Source organism: Neoarius graeffei, chromosome 1, assembly GCF_027579695.1.
Source record: "Neoarius graeffei isolate fNeoGra1 chromosome 1, fNeoGra1.pri, whole genome shotgun sequence".
Lineage (NCBI taxonomy): Eukaryota > Metazoa > Chordata > Actinopteri > Siluriformes > Ariidae > Neoarius > Neoarius graeffei.
Window position 1 is genome coordinate 44,500,543 of NC_083569.1, and position 26,519 is coordinate 44,527,061.

Sequence of the window (26,519 nt, forward strand, 5' to 3'; positions counted from 1 at the left end):
GAGGACCTCAGAAAAAGCGTTGTTGATGCTCATCAGGCTGGAAAAGGTTACAAAACCATCTCTAAAGAGTTTGGACTCCACCAATCCACAGTCAGACAGATTGTGTACAAATTCAACACCATTGTTACCCTCCCCAGGAGTGGTAGACCAACAAAGATCACTCCAAGAGCAAGGCGTGTAATAGTCGGTGAGGTCACAAAGGACCCCAGGGTAACTTCTAAGCAACTGAAGGCCTCTCTCACATTGGCTAATGTTCATGAGTCCACCATCAGGAGAACACTGAACAACAATGGTGTGCATGACAGGGTTGCAAGGAGAAAGCCACTGCTCTCCAAAAAGAACATTGCTGCTCATCTGCAGTTTGCTAAAGATCATGTGGACAAGCCAGAAGGCTATTGGAAAAATGTTTTGTGGATGGATGAGACCAAAATAGAACTTTTTGATTTAAATGAGAAGTGTTATGTTTGGAGAAAGGAAAACACTGCTTTCCAGCATAAGAACCTTATCCCATCTGTGAAACATGGTGGTGGTAGTATCATGATTTGGGCCTGTTTTGCTGCATTTGGGCCAGGACGGCTTGCCATCATTGATGGAACAATGAATTCTGAATTATACCAGCGAATTTGAAAGGAAAATGTCAGGACATCTGTCCATGAACTGAATCTCAAGAGAAGGTGGGTCATGCAGCAAGACAACAACCCTAAGCACACAAGTCGTTCTACCAAAGAAGAATAAAGTTAATGTTTTGGAATGGCCAAGTCAAAGTCCTGACCTTAATCCAATCGAAATGTTGTGGAAGGACCTGAAGCGAGCAGTTCATGTGAGGAAACCCACCAACATCCCAGAGTTGAAGCTGTTCTGTACGGAGGAATGGGCTAAAATTCCTCTAAGCCAATGTGCAGGACTGATCAACGGTTACCGGAAACGTTTAGTTGCAGTTATTGCTGCACAAGGGGGTCACACCAGATACTGAAAGCAAAGGTTCACATACTTTTGCCACTCAGAGATATGTAATATTGGATCATTTTCTTCAATAAATAAATGACCAAGTATAATATTTTTATCCCATTTGTTTAACTGGGTTCTCTTTATCTACGTTTAGGACTTGTGTGAAAATCTGATGATGTTTTAGGTCATATTTATGCAGAAATATAGACAATTCTAAAGGGTTCACAAACTTTCAAGCACCACTGTATTCACAGTAACAGACATTTTCAGTAAGGATGCCCAAACTTTTGCATGCCACTGTATATTGTGACAGGCTTCATTACAGTAGTTAATGGACTGCAGAAAAGTATGTAATATGGAGCAGGAACTAAAACCTTTTTTTCTGGAACTTTGGCCAAGAAACTAAAATTCTTGCTGATCTATAAGAGGGTTGACTCATGCAACCCCGATTCCAAAAAAGTTGGGACAAAGTACGAATTGTAAATAAAAACGGAATGCAATGATGTGGAAGTTTCAAAATTCCATATTTTATTCAGAATAGAACATATCAAATGTTTAAACTGAGAAAATTTATCATTTAAAGAGAAAAATTAGGTGATTTTAAATTTCATGACAACAACACATCTCAAAAAAGTTGGGACAAGGCCATGTTTACCACTGTGAGACATCCCCTTTCCTCTTTACAACAGTCTGTAAATGTCTGGGGACTGAGGAGACAAGTTGCTCAAGTTTAGGGATAGGAATGTTAACCCATTCTTGTCTAATGCAGGATTCTAGTTGCTCAACCGTCTTAGGTCTTTTTTGTCGTATCTTCCGTTTTATGATGCGCCAAATGTTTTCTATGGGTGAAAGGTCTGGACTGCAGGCTGGCCAGTTCAGTACCCGGACCCTTCTTCTACGCAGCCATGATGCTGTAATTGATGCAGTATGTGGTTTGGCATTGTCATGTTGGAAAATGCAAGGTCTTCCCTGAAAGAGACGTCATCTGGATGGGAGCATATGTTGCTCTAGAACCTGGATATACCTTTCAGCATTGATGGTGTCTTTCCAGATGTGTAAGCTGCCCATGCCACACGCACTAATGCAACCCCATACCATCAGAGATGCAGGCTTCTGAACTGAGCGCTGATAACAACTTGGGTCGTCCTTCTCCTCTTTTTAGTCCGAATGACACGGCGTCCCTGATTTCCATAAAGAACTTCAAATTTTGATTCGTCTGACCACAGAACAGTTTTCCACTTTGCCCCAGTCCATTTTAAATGAGCCTTGGCCCAGAGAAGACGTCTGCGCTTCTGGATCATGTTTAGATACGGCTTCTTCTTTGAACTATAGAGTTTTAGCTGGCAACAGCGGATGGCACGGTGAATAGTGTTCACAGATAATGTTCTCTGGAAATATTCCTGAGCCCATTTTGTGATTTCCAATACAGAAGCATGCCTGTATGTGATGCAGTGCTGTCTAAGGGCCCGAAGATCACGGGCACCCAGTGTGGTTTTCCGGCCTTGACCCTTACGCACAGAGATTCTTCCAGATTCTCTGAATCTTTTGATGATATTATGCACTGTAGATGATGATATGTTCAAACTCTTTGCAATTTTACACTGTCGAACTCCTTTCTGATATTGCTCCACTATTTGTCGGCGCAGAATTAGGGGGATTGGTGATCCTCTTCCCATCTTTACTTCTGAGAGCCGCTGCCACGCCAAGATGCTCTTTTTATACCCAGTCATGTTAATGACCTATTGCCAATTGACCTAATGAGTTGCAGTTTGGTCCTCCAGCTGTTCCTTTTTTGTACCTTTAACTTTTCCAGCCTCTTATTGCCCCTGTCCCAACTTTTTTGAGATGTGTTGCTGTCATGAAATTTCAAATGAGCCAATATTTGGCATGAAATTTCAAAATGTCTCACTTTTGACATTTGATATGTTGTCTATGTTCTATTGTGAATACAATATCAGTTTTTGAGATTTGTAAATTATTGCATTCCGTTTTTATTTACAATTTGTACTTTGTCCCAACTTTTTTGGAATTGGGGTTGTATTTATTTTTATTAACACTGAGCTATGTGCTTCAATTCAATCAGACATTTTGAGTATAAACACATAGTTCATTAGTGAAGTTCATACCTGATCTTCTGCCAGCTCTGTGGGAATAACAAGAACAATATCTCCCCTCTTCAGATCAAGTTCATCTGGGTTTGCAGCCTCAAAGTCATGCATTGCTTCAACCTAAAACCAAGGTAATATATTTTGTTTTGTATTGTTTTCTTTTTGGGGCACACATATTCTGTCAGGTATGACGAGATGTCTATTGATTTTGTTTATTGACCTTATACAGGAAGCCTGGAGGCATGCCAGAGGAGGAAATATCTTTGTCTGTCTGGATGTCTGGTGTCACTCCATCTCCACTGGTTGCTATTGGAGATACAATGTCACCATCTCGGTCATCATCACCCTCATTGCTGGATGCAGGCTCAATTACCACAGATGGAATAGGCATCTTGTCCTGAGATGAGCAAGATGTATGTGATGTAATTTCATCAAAATTTCATGAATGTACATTTCACAAACAACATTTTAAGCAAATTGTTCAAACAATTATTTGGGTAACATTCTAAACATAACAAAACCATGGTTCAAATTAAAAAAAAAACATAAATTAAAGGAATAAAAGTTTCAAGTTACAAAATGATGCATTCTATTATGAAAAATAATATAATTTATACACCAAATGTAAATGGTCCATTCACATTCTGTATATAATATACTAACATCGTATTCAGCAAACAGCCTTTATGCTGCATCCAACACACAGACATCCTGGTTCTTATTAGTGGCAAATGTACCAAGTATAGCATCATGACTGAATATCTACCTCCTCTTCAAAATTCTTTGAAGCCCCTTCCTTACTGGCTTCATCCCCTGGTTTGACCTCTACTGTACCAGTTTCTCCTTCTGGTTCGACCTCTATGGTACCAGTTTCTCCTTCTGGTTCGACATCTATGGTACCAGTTTCTTCTTCTGGTTTGATCTCTAGGGTAGCTGTTTCATCTTCTGGTTTGGTCTCTACTGTACCAGTTTCATCATCTGGTTTGCTCTCTATGGTCTAAAAGATGCATCCAGTTGTGAGAGTCAGGCACGAGACACTCACCACAGCCACTCATTTGGATGGATCAGTGCAGAGCAGCACATGGGAAGGTACTTAGCACAATGAAGGGAACTGGGACCAGTTTAACTGCAGTGGTTGAAACTGTCCTCAGTGTGGAGGGGATGAGTGTCATTTTAGGGATAAACAAACTGGATCATGCCATTTGAGTTGGGGAAGGTTTACTAGGTATGATGAAGGGTTTTGCAGAAAAAAACAAGTCATGGTTCTTAACGCAGGGGAAAGGGACCAATAGCTGAGATGAAATCAGTAACAAGTTGAACTAAATAATCTTAATGCTAAGCTACCACTTAGCAGGAATTAGCCTTGGGTGTGATCATTCCCTTATTGAAATTCTTCTTCTTCTACATTTGATACCACTACAATTTACAAAGTCTACTTAAGGAGTTGTATTTGATATATACTATATTTAACGTAGTCTGTCAGTACGGCTCAAACATTTGACTCTAAGAAAAAGAATGCTTTTTTTTAATCAACTATATGAAAGAAAAAAACAATCTTTTTTTAAACTTTTTAAAAAACTTGCAAAAAAAGAAAAAATATCCTGTTTATATTTTGAAAATAGGTTACATTATGTAATTTTTGCCTCTACAACCTGCTACATCATTCTTCTCTGGATCTAACAAGCTAAATAATACCACAGCACATCACACATTCAGAATTTTTGAATGATGATGTCTTAAAATGATACAAAACTGTTCATTACAATGAAATGGGACATAGTAACCACTGAAACCACAAAGAGTCATTTAAGATTAGAGTTCATGTTCAATATGCAACAAAATGCTATGGTAGGTTTTTCTTTTATTTCCGTTTTTTTGTTTTTTTTTAGTCAAGTATCTTCATTTGACTTTGTGGTATCATGGTTCAAATAATTTGTGCCACAAATAATACAAAAGAAATAATAATAAAAAAAAAATCAAACCAAACAACATATCTCATTAATGTTCATTAAGTGGGGAAGAGGCTCAGAAAAGTGAAGTGTTTTAAAGTAAACTTTAAAATATTTTTTTCTGAGCTGACACGTTGAACAATGTCATAACCAAGAGTATGAACTATACACTGCAGTTTAAATGAATGTTGTACAGTCTCCATCCACCAATAAACTATTCACATAAAAACAACTGTCAAAAAATAAATGTTCATTAAACAAAATATTAATTAAACAAAATTTGAAACGTTGCTTTTCTTTAATGAAACAAACCCTGTTAATAGGGTGGAAACTGTTTTTAGGTTGTCCAAACACAACAGTTTCCACTCAAGTAAATTAATAGCTACTCAGTACATTGACACGAACACTAATATTTGACTGTTATTCTGATTATGACAATATTTGGGATTTGATATGGGCCATGTAAACAGCATATTCCATTTGGATATTCCAAATTTGGTCTTATTCTGAATTTAGCATTTTCCGATTAAGACGTGGGATATGCCGATATTATTTGGGTTATAGGACCATTCTTTGGACATGTATACAGCACACTCGGAATATGTGTCTCAACTGGGGTTTTTACATCAGTTTGCCACACATGGCCTCATGCCTGCTTACGATCAGCTCTGTGTGTTGTACACAAGCCAACTAGACATTGGGAGTATGCAAGGCTTCATGTAAACATTTTTATTTTTATTCTATTTATTACATTCTATTTTACTCCCTTTCTTCTTACTACTCCCCCCCCCCAACTATCTTCACTACTTACGGAGCATTGCAATAAGCATTTCACTGCATGTCATGTCATACTATGTATGATTGTGTATGTGGCAAATAAATTTGAATTTGAATTTTAAATGGGAATATCAGTGGAATATTTTCATTCGCCATGTAAACAGCTTGGTAGGAATAGTGTCTTTTTCCAAATAAGGGCAAAGAATGGAATATTTTGTGTATATAAACGTAGTGACGATCTCCTCTGAAGCTATGGGTATTTTAAAAAAGTGTAAAAATCGCATATTTTTACTGGTTAATGGCATGGACTAGTAGAACAAAAGACATGTTATATAGTGCTCAGCATAAATGAGTACACCCCCTTTGAAAAGTAACATTTCAAATAATATCTCAATGAACACAAACAATTTCCAAAATGTTGAAAAGACAAAGTTTAATAGAACATCTTTTTAACTTATAACGTGAAAATAAGGTTAATAATATAAACTTAGATGACACATTTTTCAGTTTTACTCAAATTAGGGTGGTGCAAAAATGAGTACATCCCACAACAAAAATTACTACATCTAGTACTTTGTATGGCCTCCATGATTTTTAATGACAGCACCAAGTCTTCTAGGCGTGGAATGAACAAGTTGGTGACATTTTGCAACATCAATCTTTTTCCATTCTTCAACAATGACCTCTTTTAGTGACTGGATGCTGGATGGAGAGTGATGCTCAACTTGTCTCTTCAGAATTCCCCAAAGAAAATAATTTCTTTCCACCACAAAGGTGAAGGCTACAAGAAGATCAGCAAAGCTTTGCTTATCAGTCAGAATACTGGAGCAAAAGTGGTACAAAAATTTAAGAAAGCTGGAACTGCAACCATCTCACAGAGACGTCCAGGTTGTCCACGGAAGGTAACGCCTCGACAGGAGCATCTTCTGATGAGAAGGGTTGAAGAAAATCGGCATGCAAGTTTACTGCAGTTATCTAAAGAAGTAGAAAGCCAAACTGGGGTGACTATTTCCCGTGACACAATACGGCGTACACTGCAGAGGAATGGCATGCATGGATGCCGTCCACGAAAGAAGCCTCTCCTAAAGCCCAAGCACAAAAAAGCCCGCCTAGAGTTTGCCAGGGCCCATGCTGACAAAGATGAAGACTACTGGGACTCTATACTCTGGAGTGATGAGACCAAGATAAATGTTTTTGGAACTGATGACTTCAAAACTGTATGGCGTTGCAAAGGTGAGGAATACAAAGAAAAATGCATGGTGCCTACAGTGAAACATGGTGGTGGCAGTGTCCTTATGTGGGGCTGCATGAGTGCTGCTGGTGTCGGGGAGCTGCATTTCACTGATGGCATCATGAACTCACAGATGTATTGCTCTATACTGAAAGAGAAGATGCTACCATCACTCCGTGCCCTTGGTCGTCGTGCACTTTACCAACATGACAATGATCCTAAACACACATCTAAGGCCACTGTTGGATTTCTGAAGCACAGGGTGAAAGTGATTCAGTGGCCAAGTACGTCTCCTGATCTGAACCCAATCAAACACCTATGGGGAATTCTGAAGAGACAAGTTGAGCATCACTCTCCATCCAGCATCCAGTCACTAAAAGAGGTCATTGTTGAAGAATGGAAAAAGATTGATGTTGCAAAATGTCGCCAACTTGTTCATTCCATGCCGAGAAGACTTGGTGCTGTCATTAAAAATCATGGAGGCCATACAAAGTACTAGATGTAGTAGTTTTTGTTGTGGGGTGTACTCATTTTTGCACCACCCTAATTTGAGTAAAACTGAAAAAATGTGTAATCTAAGTTATATTATTAACCTTACTTTCCCGTTATAAGTTAAACAGATGTTATATTAAACTTTGTCTTTTCAACATTTTGGAAATTGTTTATGTTCGTTGAGATATTGTTTAAAATGTTACTTTTCAAAGGGGGTGCACTCATTTACGCTCAGCACTGTAGAAAATCCATAAACATATCTCGTGCTTTATTAATGCTATAGGATTATTAAACAATGATTACTGATACACTGTAATACTAGTTTTCTATTTAGCGACATAAAGTGGCAAACTTGAACATGTCATGACATTTTGGATTGAATTGGAGAAATTTCTGAAAATATTTGTAAGTCCTGATGTTTAAATAATGTTGACAGTAATGACAGCATGTTGTAATCTCTGTTAGAAGCTGTAAAATGCCTCAGTGAACAAAGACAATGTGGTGTGGACAACACTGACAATGTCTGTTGCTGTAGGCTGCATTAACCTTGATGTCAACCCAAAACTACCTGAATAGGTTTGGACACGCTTAGTCACTATTATATAAGTGGTGAGGAGATTAGAAAATGTTGAGATTTAATTAGGAGATAATCTACTATTGAATTACTATTTAATTTAATTATTGACTCATTAGGTAGCCTACTAATGATGTTGTAATTATCCTGATAAACGTTTGTCATTTAAAGAAAAATATTTTGCTTCGGAAAAACATAAAAGGCTGTTTCATGCTGAAATAGTATACAAAGCAGACACTATAGCTGGAATAGTGTGCGAAACACAGGGTGAATTTAATCAGCCACTATTCCACTTATGGGTCTGCTTTTACCAAGGCAATAGTAATTGAGAGAGAGTTCATCAAGGAGTTACCGGAGTCTCTTCAATAGGAGACTCTTTATCTTCTGCAGTGGCCTACACACAAAAGAGACATGAATAATTATCTTACACATGCACAAGTATGAAACATATAAAATACCTCCTACACAAGAGTGTGTTTAAAAAGCTTCAAAACATAAGACACAGCTTTCAAGGTCTATTTCTAATGCAAACAACAAAAACATAAATCTAACTAGTAGCACTTGTGCATATGTACATGTACTTTTTCATTACATAGGAAATGAAAACAGAATAATCAAGTGCCAAGATATACTTGTAACTAGCTTTAAAAAAAAAGGGGGGGGGGGGGGGGGTTATCTGGGATACCCAGAGGAAAATTTTGTTTCTCATTTGTATCCCTTCTGTTGCTCAGGAGACAAAATGGTGATTCTCTTTTAAGGATCATTTAAGTATTACTTTTGTCACAGTTCTTTCTCCTAATTTTGCCTTAGGAGAAATAAAAGAAGCAAAAGATGAGACATAGCAATGAGACAAGTAGGAGTCACAAAAGAGATCTTAGTTTTTTTTTTTGGGGGGGGGCTTTTTTCACCTTTATTGGATAGGGCAGTGTAGAGACAAGAAATGAGCTGGAGGGAGGGATCGGGAAATGACCTCGGGTCGGAATCGAACCCAGGTCCCCGGATTTATGGTATGGCGCCTTAGTCGACCAAGCCACGACTAAAACTATTTTATTAGCTGACTAATTTCAACTTTCGTGAGAAATAACGCGAACGTCTGCATCATGCGGGATTTGCGGGCGGGAGAGGGACAAAATATGGCAGGCGCGGGCGGGAGCGGGACTGAAAATCATAATCTTTGCGGGAGCGGGACTGCACAATGCAGGAGCGGGTGGGAGCAGGACTGAAAATTCTGTCCCGCGCAGACCTCTAATCTGAGTATTGTTTAAGCCTTTGTTGAGATCTCTTTTGTAAATCAAAAAAGGACTAGACTGAGATGACTAGAATGAGAATGGTTCAAGATTGTGTAGAGACCTCTTTTACAAAACTGACGGAACCTAATCTGAGACTCACCAAATAGATCTGAAATGAGAATTGTGTGAGTTTACAGAGAGAGCTCTCTGGTGGATCAGCCTGAGTAAAGTATGAGATGTATAAATTGGTCAACACTGAGCATTATTTAAAACATTGTTGAGAACTCATTTGTAGATTAAAAGGAGTCTACAATGAGATAACTTAACTCTTTTGCTCTAGAGACAAACCTGAGAAGCAGGAGACAAAAGCAATAATCTCATTTTAATATCACTATGATCTCATTATTGTCTAGGAGAAACAATTGAGAAAGAGAAGAGATCTCATTTTAAAATTTCCTTTCCTCTGGGTAATTTGCTCTGCTATTATGTAAACCACAAAGGCCTGAAGAAATGTCTATATAGACTGTAATGGGGTTCTAGGGTAGTGTAAAAACAATTCATTACAGTGAAAATAGTCTGATTTTATATGTGGGAGTGGAGTTACCAGAGCCTCTGGAGATGGCTCCTTTCCTGGTTCTGCTACTGGAGCAGATTCCTACATATGGCAAAAAAATGTGCTGTAATTTAACAATCTGGCTTTATCTGTGTTACAAATGTGTAGAAGTACAAAAGTGGTCAGAATTACATGGCACAGTGGATTTGCAAAGTAGAGAAGTCAAGCTCATATGAGATAGTGCCATATATGAACTTGAATTTGAACTTATCTAATGCCGTTCATGACAAAACGCATATTTACCGGAGCCTCTTCGCTGAGTTGCTCTTTCTCAGTGTCATCAGCTGGGGTGGTCTACACATAAAATATTTTAAACCCCAGTTACTCAAGAAATCCTTGGCTCAAATATACACTCACCAGCCACTTTATTAGGAACACCATCCACCTGCTGTTTTATGCAGTTCTCTAATCAGCCAATCCTTTGACAGCAGCACAATGCATAAAATCATGCAGATACAAACCAAGATGTTCACTTCAAACATCAGAATGGGAAAAATCGTGATCTCAAAGTGTGACTGTGGCATGGGTGTTGGTGCCAGATGGACTGGTTTGAGTATTTCAAAAACTGATGATCTTCTTGGGTTTTCACACACAACAGTCTCTAGAGTTTACACAGAATGGTGCGAAAAACAAAAAACATCAAGTGAGCAACAGTTCTGTGGGTGGAAACGCCTTATTGATAAGAGAGGTCAAAGGAAAATGGCCAGATTGGTTCGAGCTGCCAGGAAGAATATAGTAACTCATAACAACTCTTTACAACCGTGGTGAGTAGAAAAGCATCTCAGCATGCAACAGCAGAAGGCCACACTGGGTTCCACTCCTGCCAGCCAAGAACAGGAATCTTAGAATCAAGAACAAGTTCCTATTAAAGTGGCCACAGAGTGTATATTCAGTCAGATAGCGAAAGATAATACATATCCTTATGCTATATAAAATATGTAGTAGGAATAATAAAACACAAGAAAACAAATGATTTTCATGGGTAGACGCTCAACCTCATTTTTCCAGGATATATTTTTATGCCCATGATGTAAAGGAGAACACACAAGTTAAATATTGTCTCTATCCAAAGTCAATATAAGCTAGTGTTACATGATTTATATGAGCATTATTATTATTATTATTATTATTATTATTATTATTATTATTATTATTATTATACTCTGATAAGTTTATCTTCAGTGTCATTATAACAGAATCGACATAATCAATAAAAACAAACAAAAAATCAATCATGATTAATAAATGCCAACATATGAGTGGCAGCCTGTGAAAAACCAATCAGATGTCTGGCAAACAGCAAAAAAATAAATAAATAGTGGTTGAAATACTGTTTTTCTGTCTATAGCACAGTTTTAAGAACTTTAAGAAACCATTAATATATCGTCTTCTGGCTGCTTCTGTTAGGGGTCACCACAGTGGATCATCCTTCCCAATTTATGGTCCACTTATTTTATTTGGAGTAGGTTTTTACACAGGATGCCCTTCCTGACACAACCCTCCCCAGTCTATCCAGGCTTGGGACCAGCACTAAGTATGCACTGGCTTGTGCAACCCCAGTGGCTGGGTATTTTACCTAATCTGCATGTCTTTGGACTGTGGGGGAAACCAGAGCACCTGGAGGAAACCCACTCAGACACGGGGAGAACATGCAAACTCCACACAGAAAGGCCCCCGTCGGCCACTGGGCTTGAACCCAGAACCTTCTTGCTGTGAGGCAACAGTGCTAACCACTACACTACTGTGCCGCCCCTAAACCATAGATATACGGTACAGTATATTTAACCAAAATGATATGGAAATGGGGCGGCACGGTGGTGTAGTGGTTAGCGCTGTCGCCTCACAGCAAGAAGGTCCGGGTTCGAGCCCCGTGGCCGGCGAGGTCCTTTCTGTGTGGAGTTTGCATGTTCTCCCCGTGTCCGCATGGGTTTCCTCCGGGTGCTCCGGTTTCCCCCACAGTCCAAAGACATGCAGGTTAGGCTAACTGGTGACTCTAAATTGACCGTAGGTGTGAATGGTTGTCTGTGTCTATGTGTCAGAACTGTGATGACCTGGTGACTTGTCCAGGGTGTACCCCACCTTTCGCCTGTAGTCAGCTGGGATAGGCTCCAGCTTGCCTGCGACCCTGTAGAACAGGATAAAGCGGCTAGAGATAATGAGATGAGATATGGAAATGTTTTATTTCATTTTTTTGTCTTGCCTAGTATATCCTTTTTCCTTTGCTTACACTAAGGTAAGGAGCCACATTAACAAATGCAGTGGTAAATACAGTCAGGCAGAAGCATATTTCAATTCAAGAAAGTCTGTACTTTTCATAAATACACTATAAGACCAAAATTTGTGGACACCTGTTGATCACACCCAGATGTGGTTCTTCCCTAAACCGTTGCCACAAAGTTGGAAGCACACAAATGTACAGTATATGATGTCTTTGTATGCTGTAGCATTACAATAGTTAAAAGTGCTATATAAATAAAATTTAATTGAACTGAAATTCCCTTCACTGGAACTGAGAGGCCAAAATATGTTTCAGAATGACAACGCCCCTGTTCACAAAAGAATAGCTATGAAGACATTGTTTGAGATGGAAGAACTTGAGTGTCTTGCACAGACCCCTGAACTCAACTTCACTGAACACCTTTGGGATGAACTGAAATGCAGACCAGAATGGGATGTTCAACAACTGCATATGGTGTGACAGTCACATGTCCACAAATTTCTGACCACATAGTGTATATGTAGTGCATAATGTCAAAATTTCACCATGTGAAGGATTTTCCCAGGCCACCACACATATACCAAGAAAGATGCAGTGAGTGTGGTAATGTTTTTTTTCTTAAACCAAACTACTACAATCACAGATATCAAATTAACCACAGAAAATACTCAGAAAATGAAAATAATAAAAAGAAAAAACACAATTTTCTACACTTCCATAATTCTGGTTCCCACTGTCATACATGAGAGAATGAGTGTATAATTTGAGGAAAAAAATTAAATAAAACATTTGTTAATTAAATGTTTCTCACAAAGCACAGTAATGTGATGAGCAAGATGATGTAAGCAGCTCAGGCAGTGTGAGGCTGATAGAAAAGGTACATACCTCAGTTTGCTCTGCTGCTATAGTTTCAGCAGCTTCAGGAGACTCCACTATGCTCTTAAAGAGCAGCACAGTGCATGGAAAAATACCATTAACTACAACCCATTGATCAACATTTCTCAAAAAACTCATGATGGGAAAAACATACTTAAAATGTAACAAAATGGTTAAAACATAAAAAAAAATTGGTCAAACATAAATCACCAAAGCATAATGATAAACAGAAAGATGATATGGTGATAGTAAAGAACGATGACTGATGGATGATGCGCCTCTTGTAAATAAGTGAATAAACAAATAAATGAAAAATACAATGAAGCCACTGACAAAGAAACAGATTTTTGTAGTGAGAGCAAAATGATGAGGGTGCTGATGAAGATAAAGGTGATGGTTACAAAGTGATGATGACGACGATGATGACGATGATGATGACGGTGATGTTGATGATGATTATAATTGTACAAATGATTAAAATGACATCTACAATTCTAATAATATTTGCGCACCAATAGCCCAATATCACTCACAGAATCAGTCTCTGCAGGTGGACTGCTAGCAGCAGTGGTCTCTGCCTGTTCAGTAGTGGTTTCTGCAGGAGGAGTTGTGACACTGCCCTCAGCCTCTGGGGCCTGGGCTGGGGACACCTCCCCTTCCCCCTCTCCCAGTCCCTCTGGGGCTGCTTCTGTCCCAGTTTCTGCCCCTTCTGGGGCCTCAGACTTTAGGTATACACACACATATGCATATGAGAATCACAAACTCTGCAAATTCAGACCAGACACACTGTGTCTTCTCAAAAGGGACCAGCTTTAGAAATAATGGTCAATAAATATTTATCTCAGATCTAAAAGATCTAAACAACCCACAATGTTTGTGTTTATACCCAAGTATATATTCATGTATGAAAATAGTATATAATAGTAAATCTGTAAAGGTCATGAAACATGAACATCAAGTTGTTAACTTAATGGAAACAAATGCTAGCTTTACATATCGCATTCATAACATTATAACAGATCTTAATTTCCCCAGAAGGTATTTTTCCAGAAATTTTTACTCTTTTATGGAAATGAAAAACTGAAAAGGGGCTGTCTGGGTTCAAAGATAATTACATAAAATCACACAGGTGCATAAGCTATCAATGAGAAAGATTAATGGATCTGAGTACAGATTAGAAGAGAAGAATTTCATATTTTACAACCAGATAAACAATACAAACCAAAACTGATATTACTTACAAAACAGCACTTTTATGAAAATAAAGCCTATTTTTTTTATTATTTGCTATTTTGTTTCTGAGTATATACATGCATCAGTGTCATGCTCTGTCATCCTAAAACAAATGCTTTATAGACTTAGATACTCTTTCAATTTGTCTTAAATAAGATATATTTTAATATCCTTAAATACAAAGCAGTCTACTGTACATAATGCAAATAATCAAACTTTAATACAATACATTAACATTAACATTTCACAATGTGCTCTATGAGAGAATAATATATTTTACAGAAGAGAACCAACGACTCACCATTTTATTAAAGTCAGCCCCAAAAGCTGGAACTGAGGCATCCACCTTGGTAAGCAATACAAGAGATATGAGAGGAACTGTTAACAAATCAAGTAAGTTTCTGTAACATATGAAACATTAAGGTTAGTAGTCAAGGTAAGACATGTCCAAAATCATATCTAAAAATAAAAAATATTTTAAGGAATCTGAAACTTCTAGGGAAAGGGGATGATTAAGGATCATTAATATATTAGAGACAATGCTAGATGTGTTAACAAAACACACTCCATAATTGTTCAAGGTTGCTAAATATCAGTTCAATTCTATAGCTATATATAAGATTAAACTATCTGCAGAAAGGTTTAAGGTGAATTAATCTAAGTATAAACAAAAACTGCTTTTTAATTACATTTTGGCAATGTCACTTCTAAGTGTCATGATAATCAGAGCAAACAAAAAACTTTCTTGCAGCAGTCATTACAAAACTCTATTGTCACTACAACCTAAACAGGCAATGTCTAATTGCCTATTTACCTGAGCAAGTCCATTTAAAGCTTTGCTGGACATCTAAACCAAATTGCAGAAATAGTTTAAATGCTGGCTCTCAACACACTTGCCATTTATAAGTAATGGGAGTAGGAATACTATTTAAATCAAACATCAGAAGCAAGCAAAGGAGAGACACAGGACCACGATCTGTAGAGTGTAAGGGATTCTGGGGTCTGAAGGGTTTTGTAGCAGGAAACTATTGCTTCATCTGCAGGCAGGAAAAGAGCTTCTCATCTGTTCATGCTACACTAAAACAAGGAGGAATTCAGGTACCTCATCCGTCTCCGCATCTATTTCTTGATACAACTTTCCGTATCTCCGATTTGCAACCTCGTCTTCAGACAGGTCAGAATTCTCTGGTTCTTTAACACTGCCTGTCTTTTCCATGGCTGCAGCCTTTGGACTAGGAATGTTCTTTTGACCAGGACAAGCAACAAATGGGTCTTGAATTGGTCCACTGTCTCCAGGCCAGCCTGTAATTATGTCACTTTGGCCATCTGACAGGAAGAAGCCACCACTCTTGTCCATGTCCTGCCAAGAATCCTTACTGGAGCTGTCTAAATCAACAGTTGAGTGAGGAAAGACTGCCCACTGGACAAACCCATTGCTAGTTGAAAAGCCCATTCCTTCCCCACTTTCTTGCCCAGTTATTGTAGACTCCCAACCCCCTGCCCATCCCTGGTTGACCTCACTGACCAAAGGGTCTTGGGTTGTCTCTCTCGAAACAGGAACCTGATTAGTGCAACTGGCAGAAAGGTCCTGGTTAGTCTCACTAGCAAATGCATCCTGGTTAATCTTGCTATCAAAAGGATCCTGGTTAGTTTGACTTGCAAAAGGGTCTGGGTTATTCTCACTAGCAAGAGGTTCTTGGTTATTATCACTGGCAAAATAGTCCTGGTTAGACTCACAAACAAAAGCATCCTGGTTATTATCACTAGAAAAGGTATTCTGGTTAGCCTTACTATCAAAAGGATCCTGGTTCTCATGGTTCTCACTAGCAAAAGGATCCCAATTAGTCTCACTAGCAAAAGGATCATGGTCTGTTTCACTGGCAAAAAGATCCTCATTAATTTTATTGGTGAAAGGATCCTGGTTAATCTCACTAGCAAAAGGATCCTGATTTGTTTTACTGGTAAAAGGATCCTGGTTGGGATCAGCTGTGAAAGGATCCTGATCAGTTTCACTGGAAAAAGGATCTTGGTTAGTCTCACTGGTGAAATAATCTTGATTATTTTCCCTGGAAAAGGGATCCCAATTAGTTTCACTTCCAAATTGATCTTGGGCAGTTTCACTGGCAAAAAGGTCTTGGTTAGTCTCACTGGCAAAATGATTTTGGTTAGTCTTACTGGCAAAATAGTCTTGGTTAGTCTCACAAACAAAAGCATCCTGGTTATTATCACTAGAAAAGGTATTCTGGTTAGCCTTACTATCAAAAGGATCCTGGTTCTCATGGTTCTCACTTGCAAAAGGATCCCAATTAGTCTCACTAGCAAAAGGATTATGGTCAGTTTCACTGGCAAAAGGATCCTCGTTAATTTTATTGGTGAAAGGATCCTGGTTAATCTCACTAGCAAAAGGATCCTGGTTTGTTTTACTGGTAAAAGGATCCTGGTTGGGATCAGTTGTGAAAGGATCCTGATCAGTTTCATTGGAAAAAGGATCTTGGTTATTGTCTCTGGAAAAGGGATCCCAATTAGTTTCATTTCCAAACAGATCTTGGGCAGTTTCACTGGCAAAAAGGTCTTGGATAGTCTCACTGGCAAAATGATCCTGGTCAGTTTCACTGGCAAAAGGACCATGGTTTGTCCTAGTAGCAAAAGGACCCTGGTTAGTTTTACTGGCAAAAGGATCCTGGTTAGCTTTACTGGTAAAAGAATCCTGGTTGGGATCACTGGTGAAAGGGTCCTCATTAGTTTCACTGGCAAAAGGATCATGGTTAGTCCCAGTAGCAAAAGGACCCTGGTCAGATTTACTGGCAAAAGGATCCTGGTTAGTTTTACTGGTAAAAGGATCCTGGCTGGGATCACTGGTGAAAGGATCCTGGTCAGTTTCACTGACAAAAGTATCCTGGTTAGTCTCACTGGTGAAAATATATTGATTATTTTCACTAGAAAAGGGATCCCTATTAGTTTCACTTCCAAATGGATCTTGGGCAGTTTCACTGGCAAAAAGGTCTTGGTTAGTCTCACTGGCAAAATGATCCTGGTCAGTTTCACTGGCAAAAGGACCATGGTTAGTCCTAGTAGCAAAAGGATCCTGGTCAGTTATACTGGCAAAAGGATCCTGGTTAGTTTTACTGGTAAAAGGATCCTGGTTGGGATCATTGGTGAAAGGATCTTGGTCAGTTTCACTGTCAATAGGATCCTGGTTAATTTTACTGGCAGAAGGATCCTGACTGGGATCACTGATGACATTATCTTGATTATTTTCATTAGAAAAGGGATCCTGATTACTTTCAATTGCAAACTGATCCTGGTTGGTTTCACTGGCAAAAGGATCCTGGTTAGTCCCAGTGGCAAAAGGATCTTGGATAGTTTCACTGACCAAAGTATCCCATTTAGTCTCATTGGTGAAAGTATCTTGATTATTCTCATTGGCAAAGGAATCCCAATTAGTTTCAGTGGCAAAAGGATCCTGGTCAGTTTCACTGGTAAAAGGATCCTGGTGAGTCTCACTGGGTAAAGGATCCTGGTTAGTTTCACTGGGCCCTGTAGGGTCTGATATGATTTCAGTAGCCCACAGATCTTCTGCTTGAAAAGGATCTGAAGTAAAACCAATTGCTTGGCCCTCTGTAGATGAACATTCAGAGCCAAAAATATCTCCCCCATGCATAGCAAAACAGTCACTGGCAACTTTCTGAGATATCTGAGAGTTTTCTGATTTTGATGGCCAAAACAGATCCTTGTCCGATTTGGCATATGAGTCATTGCCAGTATCAAATGGATCCTCCTCTGTTGAAGCACATAGATCAGGCCCTGAATCAAATGGGTCACACTCTGATTTGCAAAATGGGTCAGAGCATAATTTGGATTCTGAATTAGTTGAACTGTGTTGTTCAAGCTTTGTTGCTTTATTAAGCTTTGTTGATTCTCTCATTGCCAACCGATCCCAATTAGCAATAAAAGTATGGCCAATAAAGCTTGTAACATGTATGGTGCTCTGTTTCATGAAGGATGAATCACTATCATCCACAAAGTCCCCTTGATTTAAATTGCTACTGGTGATATCCTGATCAGATATTTGTCCTTCATTCTCTGCAGATTCAAGCTCATCATCATCAGCACTGATCCATCCACTATTCTGATCTGGAGCATCTCCCCACTCCTCAGCAGTCTCATATTCAGACCCTGACCCATCCACATCTCCCTGACCTGTTAAGTACCACTTTGAGTTGTTTCCCTCTTCTTCTGTGTTTGATCCTTGCCCACTTCCCTCGGTGGCCTCTGTTATTTCTTGGCCAAACTCATTTGTGAATATAATCCCTGGCATGGACCTTCCAGCTCCACTGTCCTCTAAACCTGTGATTTTCTTTTCTGTGGTCCATCCTTCCTCATCCCCTGTCCACCCAGAGTGATATATGTCTGAGCCTGACTGCTCTGATGCCCACTGTTCCTCAGTACCCTCGTGAACAGGCTGCTGCTCAAATGGAGACTCTATCTTGCCACTCTTCAGAGCACACACTTCACAGTCTGGATTTGGCTCCTGATCATACTTTGTATCCCAACTTCTAACCTCGCCTGTAGCATCGCTTTGGGGCACTGTATCTGTGGGCCATCCTTCTGCAGGAGGCCAACCTTGCCCATCTGTTGCAGGCTGAACATCTCCCAAATCTTGACCTGCAGAACCAAAGTCAGCTGTCCAGTTGGCATTGAAGCCAGCATCTGAAGCCTAGTCAGAGAAAACATGTATTTATTGTCAAGACCAAGTCCTCAGCAGTCACAAACACAGAGTCTGCCTCAAGTAAAATACAGGAGAGGGCACATAGTTGACATGAGGGGTGTCAAACTTTTTTTTTTTGTACTGGGCCAAAGAATTACACTCAATCTAATGTTAAGTGGACTGGACCAAAATGTAAGATTAGTAGACCAATAACACATCACAAAACTGTGAAAGTTCATTCTTAGTGCACAAATGGATTGAACATACATACAAGACTGTGCAAGTCTTAGGCACATGTAAAAAAAAATGTTGTAGACCAAAAATGGCTTAAAAAATAAGGAAATGTTTCAACATTTTAAAAAAATACTATAAACAGAAGTAAGACATAATAAATGAAACAAAGTCAATGTTTGGTGTGAGATGATCCTTTGCTTAAAAAAATAGTAGTCTCAGGTACATTGAGTGCAGTTTTATAAGGAAATGAGCTGTAGGTTTTACTGAGCATCTTGCAGAACCAGCCACAGTTCTTCTGGACAGTTTGTCATACTTGCGTCTTCATTTAGCACCAAAACCCAGTAGCCATTATGTTTTCTTTTTTTAATCTGAAAAGTGGTCTCTTGTGCTGCTCAGATGCAAACTTTTTTTTCTGTAACATTTCATTTTGTGCTGGAAAACAAAATGTGTGGAACCCTAAAATGTTTTTCTACTGACTCGATAATGAAGTCATAAAACAGAAATCTATAACAAAGTTTGTCAGAAAAAAATAGGGCGCCTAAGACTTTTGCACAGTAATATATATATATATATATATAATTGGGTTTATATTTCATAAATATACACTAAATAGCCCATAATATTGAATTGGGAGGATAAATATTGTTTGCAAAATTATTTTTAAAAATGATTGTTGTAATTGTCTAAGTACTCACCCTATTGCTGTGAACTCCATACATTTGTTATTTTAGAAAGCAATATGTTCACAGCATCTAATTTCCAGCTTGATAACGAAATACACTCCATTGCCCAATTTTTCCCTTTAGTGGAATAATAGAAATCAGCTCTTTTTATTTCTATAATTCAATTAATCCACAAGGTTATTTTAATTTAGAGCACTGATTGAAAATTCATTCATTTGAAAATTCATGGTGTTAGTCTGACACCCTTGGTTTACATAATCAGGGTCATAGATAAATAAATCAGGGTCATAGATAATAAAAATGTCAAGGCAATTCTCACAGGAAATTATAGCAAATGTCTGTGAAAAATACTTTATATAAATTTATTAGGAAGTTTTCACTGGAACCGTTTCCGTGACAAACAGCAAAAACATAAGTATTAAACCCATAATGTTTGCAAAAAGACAATTTCTTAGTCATTATAATTATTATTATTATTATATATACTTACAGGCTGGGCCTCAGTATTTGTCTGGAAAACAGAGAAAAATGTATATCAAACACTTAGTGTATCAAGTCCTACTTGAGAAGCATTGTGTACAGGGCAAACAAGTACTGCGAACATGGCAAATGTCTCCTCATAATGCTTCATATATATTACAGTAACAAGGACAAAATAATTCCAGTGCACATTTACTGATCAGCATACCATTTAGTCCAATACCCAGAGACATAAGCAGAACAAAAAAGCTCTCTTACCGTCCAAAGATCCCATGAGAGTGCCTGGAAAAGGACAAAATAAAGAATCTGCATTAGATTTCCTATTGTTGTACACTATTATATACATTATTAATTAATGATGTAAAGCACATAGAAGATGCATGTTGTTATTTTCATAATCATGAATGTAAATCCCACTGATTGAGGATGGGACATGAGATAGAAAGGGACCTGAGATGCAGGTGATTGGGTTTGACCAATGGTTGTATTGCTGTCTGGCTTGAATGGGTCAAAGTCCAAGTCCAGGAGAGATTCTGTGGGTTTCTCATTTGGCTAAAAAAAGATGCATTTTGAAATTACTTGCAATGTCATATGATGCTTAGCAACTACAAACACATACCTTCACGAAGCTTTAAAGTAGTTATTCTAAAATAAAAAATAAATTTTCACATGTGCCTTCACCTGTGGTGAGGTGACACTGATCTCAGGAAAGCCTCCAACGAACAAGTTGATGATTTGCTCTTGGGGCATCTCCTTAGTTGGAGTGACTTTGGGAGGAGGAGGCTTTGGCGGTCCCATCTTGAGCTGATAATTATATGTTGTGGGCATACAATTATTTAAACCACCACGCCATGTCAAAATTTGTGTATCATGACTACGCTAATATATGCATGTCAACATCACAGTAAACTACTCTAAGCTACAGGTTCACTTACATCTTCACTCTGTCTCATGCAAAACAGAAAAAAGCAAATATGAATCAATAGAGATGTTTCTAAATTTCATGTTTTGTTTTAAAAGTTTACACTAAAAAAAAACAACATGCATTGAAGAGGCCAAGGTATCAGAAATTTAATACTAGTGCATCCCAAGCAATTAGAATATGGTCAGTAAACCTGCAAAAGACACACAAACTACAAACATGGACACTCAGAACTACAAGCCCCAAGATCCACAGCGCCCTCTGTCACCACAGTATTAATCACAGCTGACACTCATCTCCCTAATTAGCTCTTCCCCTACTTAAGCCACTCCCAAACACCACTCCAATGTGAAGTATCATTCTGTTTCATCCAGTCCATACCAAGCTTTGCTATTCTTTATCTGCCACTTGATTTTCTGACCTGTGCTAGCCCTATTTTGTTTATTCTCTTTGTCTCATCTATTCTACGTTGTTTGCCAATCACCCAACCCTCGCTTGCTTCCTGACCTCGCTTCTGGTTTATCGTTTTGGCATTGTCAACAGTCTGCTTCCCCGCTCTCCTCTGCATTTACATCCGTAAGTGCCTGCATTCTGATAGGATACTTTACCACCATGGATGTAGCGGAAGAGGCAAAGCAGACTGCTTTGAACGATCAGGGATGCTTACTGGGAGAACATCAACAGATGCTAGCAGATCTCAACACCCATATGATGTAACTAGCAACCATGATGTCGCAGGCCCTCCTACCATGCTCTGAGTCTCTTCCTAGCCCCGCGCTACAACTTCCTGCACCCGAGAAGTTTGCCAGAGATGCTCTCGACTGTAAGGGTTTCTTGCTTCAGTGCTCCATGTTTTTCGCTACCATGCCGAACCGCTCCGATAAACATAAGATCACCAAATTCCTTTCTTTTCTCACTGGTAAAGCGCTACACTGGGCAAGTACAGTGTGGAACAAGAACCAAGAGCAAGCCACTTCTTATGAACAATTCTTCTCTGTTTAAGAGAGTTTTTGACCATGAACCAGAGGGTATCGAAATTGGTGAAAGTCTGTTCTCCATTTCACAAGGTCCCCAAAGCATGGCAGAGTATGCTCTCGACTTCAGAACACTAGCAGCAGCCAGTAGATGGAATGAACCTGCTTTGAAAGCCGTCTTTCACCAAGGTTTATGTCCCACAATTCTTAGTGAACTAGCTTGCCGGGACAAATAACTCACGCTGGACTCTCTCTTATTGATTTAGCCATTTGACTTGATCATCTGTTGGCACACCACCCCTCCATTCAGGAAGGTACTAAGCCTATCACAACTTCTGAGGACAGTTTGCCCATGGAAGTCTCACGCACCTGGCTGTCCTGCTCTGAGCACAAAAGAAGGAGAAGGGAGGGTTTGTGCTTCTACTGTGGGAGCTCCGAGCATCAACTCAACCACTGTCCCATTTGTTCATCCCATACAGCTCCAGCAGAAGGTTCTACACACGTTGTGAGTCCGGTGAGAATTTAATTCAAGGTCTTTTAAAGTGCCAGTATTACTGAAGCTGACCAACTCCACACACGTCCTGTGTGCTTTTATCAATTCAGAGGCGGAACGGAACTTCTTCAGCTGCTCTATTGTGCAGAAATTCAACTTGCTCATGGTCCCCCTGCAGAGCGCACTTAGCATTAGGACCATCGATGGAGGACCAATAGGAGATGGTTTCATCACTTCACGGACCACACCGCTCCACATCCAAGTGGGCATTCTGAACACATCTCACTCTGTCACTAATACTGTAAGTCACGATCTTATTCTCAGCTATCCATAGTTGCAGCTTCACGATCTCTTGATTTCATGGCAGAACAAGGAAATTCTCCAATGGTCTCCAACTTGTTTTCAGAACTGTATCTCTCATCTCCAAGTCAATCTTTCATCCACTACTGTGGACAGTCCTCAACCTGACTCCCTGGATGGCATCCTGGAATGTTACGGTACATGGACCTGCAGGAGGCCTTTAGCAAGGGAAAGGCATGTGGGCTACCACCACATTGGCCCTATGACTGCGCTATTGACCTACTGCCAGGCATGTCACCACTACGGGGGCGTATCTACCCTCTGTCCCAGAAGGAACACACCACCATGGAGGAGTACATCCAAGAGGCCCTTAAGCAAGGATACATCCGCCCATCCAAATCTCCCACTTCTGCAGGCTTCTTTTTCATGGAGAAACGAGGCGGCGGACTCCGACCATGTATTGATTATAGAGGTTTGAACCAGGTATCTGTAAAATACCCTTAGTATTTCCACTAGTTCCTGCAGCACTAGAACAACTTGGATCAGCTATGATCTTTTCCAAATTGGATCGCCGCAGTGCATACAACTTGATCAGGATCAAAAAGGGCAATGAATGGAAGACTGCCTTGAGCATGACCGCTGGCCATTTTGAGTACCCTGTGATGCCGTATGGTCTTTCTGTGGTGCCTAGCATGTTCCAGTGCTTCATCAATGACGTGCTACGGGACATGCTAGGTAGCTATGCTATCGAGTACATTGATGACATCCTGGTCTACTCCCCAGATGAAGAAAGTCACAAGAAACACATCAGAATTGTCCTGAACTGCCTGCTAGAGAATCACATCTACATCAAAGCTGAGAAATGCAAGTTTCATCAGGTTCAAATCTCCTTCCTAGGATATATATTATAAGTGCTGAAGGAGTTAGCATGGACTCCTCCAAGGTCTCTGTGGTTATATCCTGGCCCACACCTACCTCTGTAAGAGAGCTTCAGTGTTTTTTGGGGTCCACGAATTTCTATCACTGGTTCATCAGGGGTTTCAACACTATAGTTACCCCCTGAACGACTTTGCTAAAGAAGGGACCACAGTGCCTCCAGTGGAACTCCAAGGCCGAGGAAGCATTTCAGCGTCTCAAGCAGGCTTTCACATCTGCTCCGGTCCTCCAGCATCCAGACCCCACTAAACCATTTACAGTAGAAATGGATGCATCTGACACGGGAGTAGGCATGATTCTGTCTCAGCAGTTTGGTGAGAAACAGAGACTACATCCCATAGCTTTCTTCTCAAAAAAAAAACTTTCTACAGAGAGGAACTACAACATTGGCAACAGGGAACTGCTTGCCATTAAGCTAGCTCTCAAAGAGTGGTGGCATTGGCTCAAAGGGTCCACTCACCCTTTTTATCATTCTTACAGACCACAAGAATCTGAAATACCTCAAGAAAGCCAAGAAGCTAAACCCTCGCCAGGCCAGGTGGGCACTGTTCTTCACGAGGTTCAACTTCACCATTTCATTCCGCCCTGGCTCCAAGAACACCAAGGCCAATGCTCTATCTCGTGGTTTTGGTTCCACGCACCAAGATTCTGTAAATCACCCCATTCTTCCAACTCAATGTTTCATACAATCCATCACCTGGACCAAGAGATAAGGAACACTCAACCACAAATTCTTCCTAATAACCTCCCACCTGGTCTTCTCTGTGCCCAAGCGATTTCGAGGTCAACTAATCACATGGGCCCATTTGTCACCCACCACAGGTCATCCTGGCAGTCATCACACCCATCTAATGCTAAAGAATAAGTATTGGTAGGAAAACATGCTTACTGAAATTAACCAGTTCATAGCTTCTTGTTCTACATGTGCTCAGGCTAAAGTTCCTAGAACCCCTCCTGCTGGCAAATTGTGCCCCTTTCCTCAGAGACCCTGGTCCCATATAGCTATTGACTTCATCATGGACCTCCCTCCCTCAGAAGAGAACACTTCCATTATGGTAACCATTGACCGCTTCTCAAAGGCTCTTAAGCTCATCCCCTTACCAGGCATCCCAACAGCATCTCAGACAGCAGAACTTCCTCTTCCAGTATGCGTTTAGGTACTATGGTATCCCAGAGGATATAGTCAGCAACCGGGGCTCACAATTCATTTCTCGCTTCTGGACCTGCTTTATGGAGAAGTTAGGGGTCACAGTGAGTCTTACATCAGGCTATCACCCACAATCCAATGGCCAGGTTGAGAGAGCCAACCAGGAAATCAGCTGCTTCCTGAGAATCTTGTGCATGCACAACCAGGGGGACTGGGCACGCTTTCTCCCATGGGCCAAGTATGCACAAAACTCCCTCAGACACTCCAACACAATTAACACCATTTCAGTACATACTTGGCTATCAGCCACCCCTGTTCCCCTGAGACAATGCACCAAGCCAAGTACAGGCCATGGAGGATTGGTTCACATGCAGCCAAGCGATATGGGAGGAGGTTCACCAATGTCTCAAAGCAATCAATACTAAGTACAGTATAAAGAATATACAGACAAACACAGAGGAGAAAATCCAGACTTCCCCCAGGTGACAGAGTATGGGTGGCCACTAGAAATCTTAGAGAGCCCAACACCTGCAGAAAGCTTCAGCCATGCTACATTGGGCCATTCAAGGTATTACAGCGCATTAATGAAGTTTCCTACTGCCTAGAAACCCCCCCCCCCCACAGTAGATTATCCCCCATGTTTCATGTCTCTAACCTTAAACCAGCTATCCTGGGCCCTCTTGCTGAAAACACTCCAGTCCAAGAACACCCTGAACACCTTCTAGAGGGGGAAGCCATCTACCAGGTAAATAAGATCCTCGACTCCAGACAGAGAAGAGGACAGGTAGAATACCTGGTAGATTGGGAAGGTTATGGAGCAGAAGAACAAAGCAGGGTTCCTGCCAAAGACATCCTAGACCCTCTCCTCAGACAAGAATTCCATGCCCAACATCCATACAAACCAGCACCTTGAGGTAGGGGGCGTCCTCTAAAAACTTCAGCTCCCAGAGGGAGCTTCTTGGGGGATGCTCTGTCGGTAAACCTGCCGAAGACACACAAACTACAAACATGGACATTTAGAACTACAAGCCCCAAGATCCACAGTGCCCTCTGTCACCAGAGTATTAATCACAGCTGACACTCATCTCCCTAATTAGCTGTTTCCTTACTTAAGCCACTCTCAAACACCACTCCAATGTGAAGTTTCATTCTGTTTCATCCAGTCCATACCAAGCCTTGCTATTCTCTATCTGCCTCTCAATTTTCTGACCTTTGCTAGCCCTATTTCGTTTACGCTCTTTGTTTTCATCTATTCTACGTTGTTTGCTGAGCGCCCAACCCTCGCTTGCTTCCTGACTTCACTTCTAGTCTATCATTTTGGTGTTGTCGACAGTCTGCTTCCCTGCTCTCCTCTGCATTTACATCTGTAAGTGCCTGCATTCTGACAAATACCG

The 26,519-nt window shown here is 40.1% G+C and overlaps 1 protein-coding gene across 1 annotated transcript in view; it reads right to left on the minus strand.

The window, feature by feature from the left end:
* The window catches only part of amph (amphiphysin), a 93,430-nt gene that overhangs the window by 14,231 nt on the left and 52,680 nt on the right, over positions 1-26,519 (minus strand). The window contains exons 11-23 of the mRNA XM_060932406.1: positions 21,035-21,157; positions 20,804-20,905; positions 20,612-20,635; positions 20,364-20,384; positions 18,810-18,965; positions 14,550-14,594; positions 13,549-13,737; positions 13,025-13,078; positions 10,165-10,215; positions 9,913-9,963; positions 8,432-8,473; positions 3,277-3,453; positions 3,075-3,176 (exon numbers count right to left, since the gene is read on the minus strand). Of these exons, the coding sequence (XP_060788389.1) occupies positions 3,075-3,176; positions 3,277-3,453; positions 8,432-8,473; positions 9,913-9,963; positions 10,165-10,215; positions 13,025-13,078; positions 13,549-13,737; positions 14,550-14,594; positions 18,810-18,965; positions 20,364-20,384; positions 20,612-20,635; positions 20,804-20,905; positions 21,035-21,157 (1,137 nt within the window). The remainder of the gene's footprint in view (positions 1-3,074; positions 3,177-3,276; positions 3,454-8,431; positions 8,474-9,912; positions 9,964-10,164; positions 10,216-13,024; positions 13,079-13,548; positions 13,738-14,549; positions 14,595-18,809; positions 18,966-20,363; positions 20,385-20,611; positions 20,636-20,803; positions 20,906-21,034; positions 21,158-26,519) is intronic.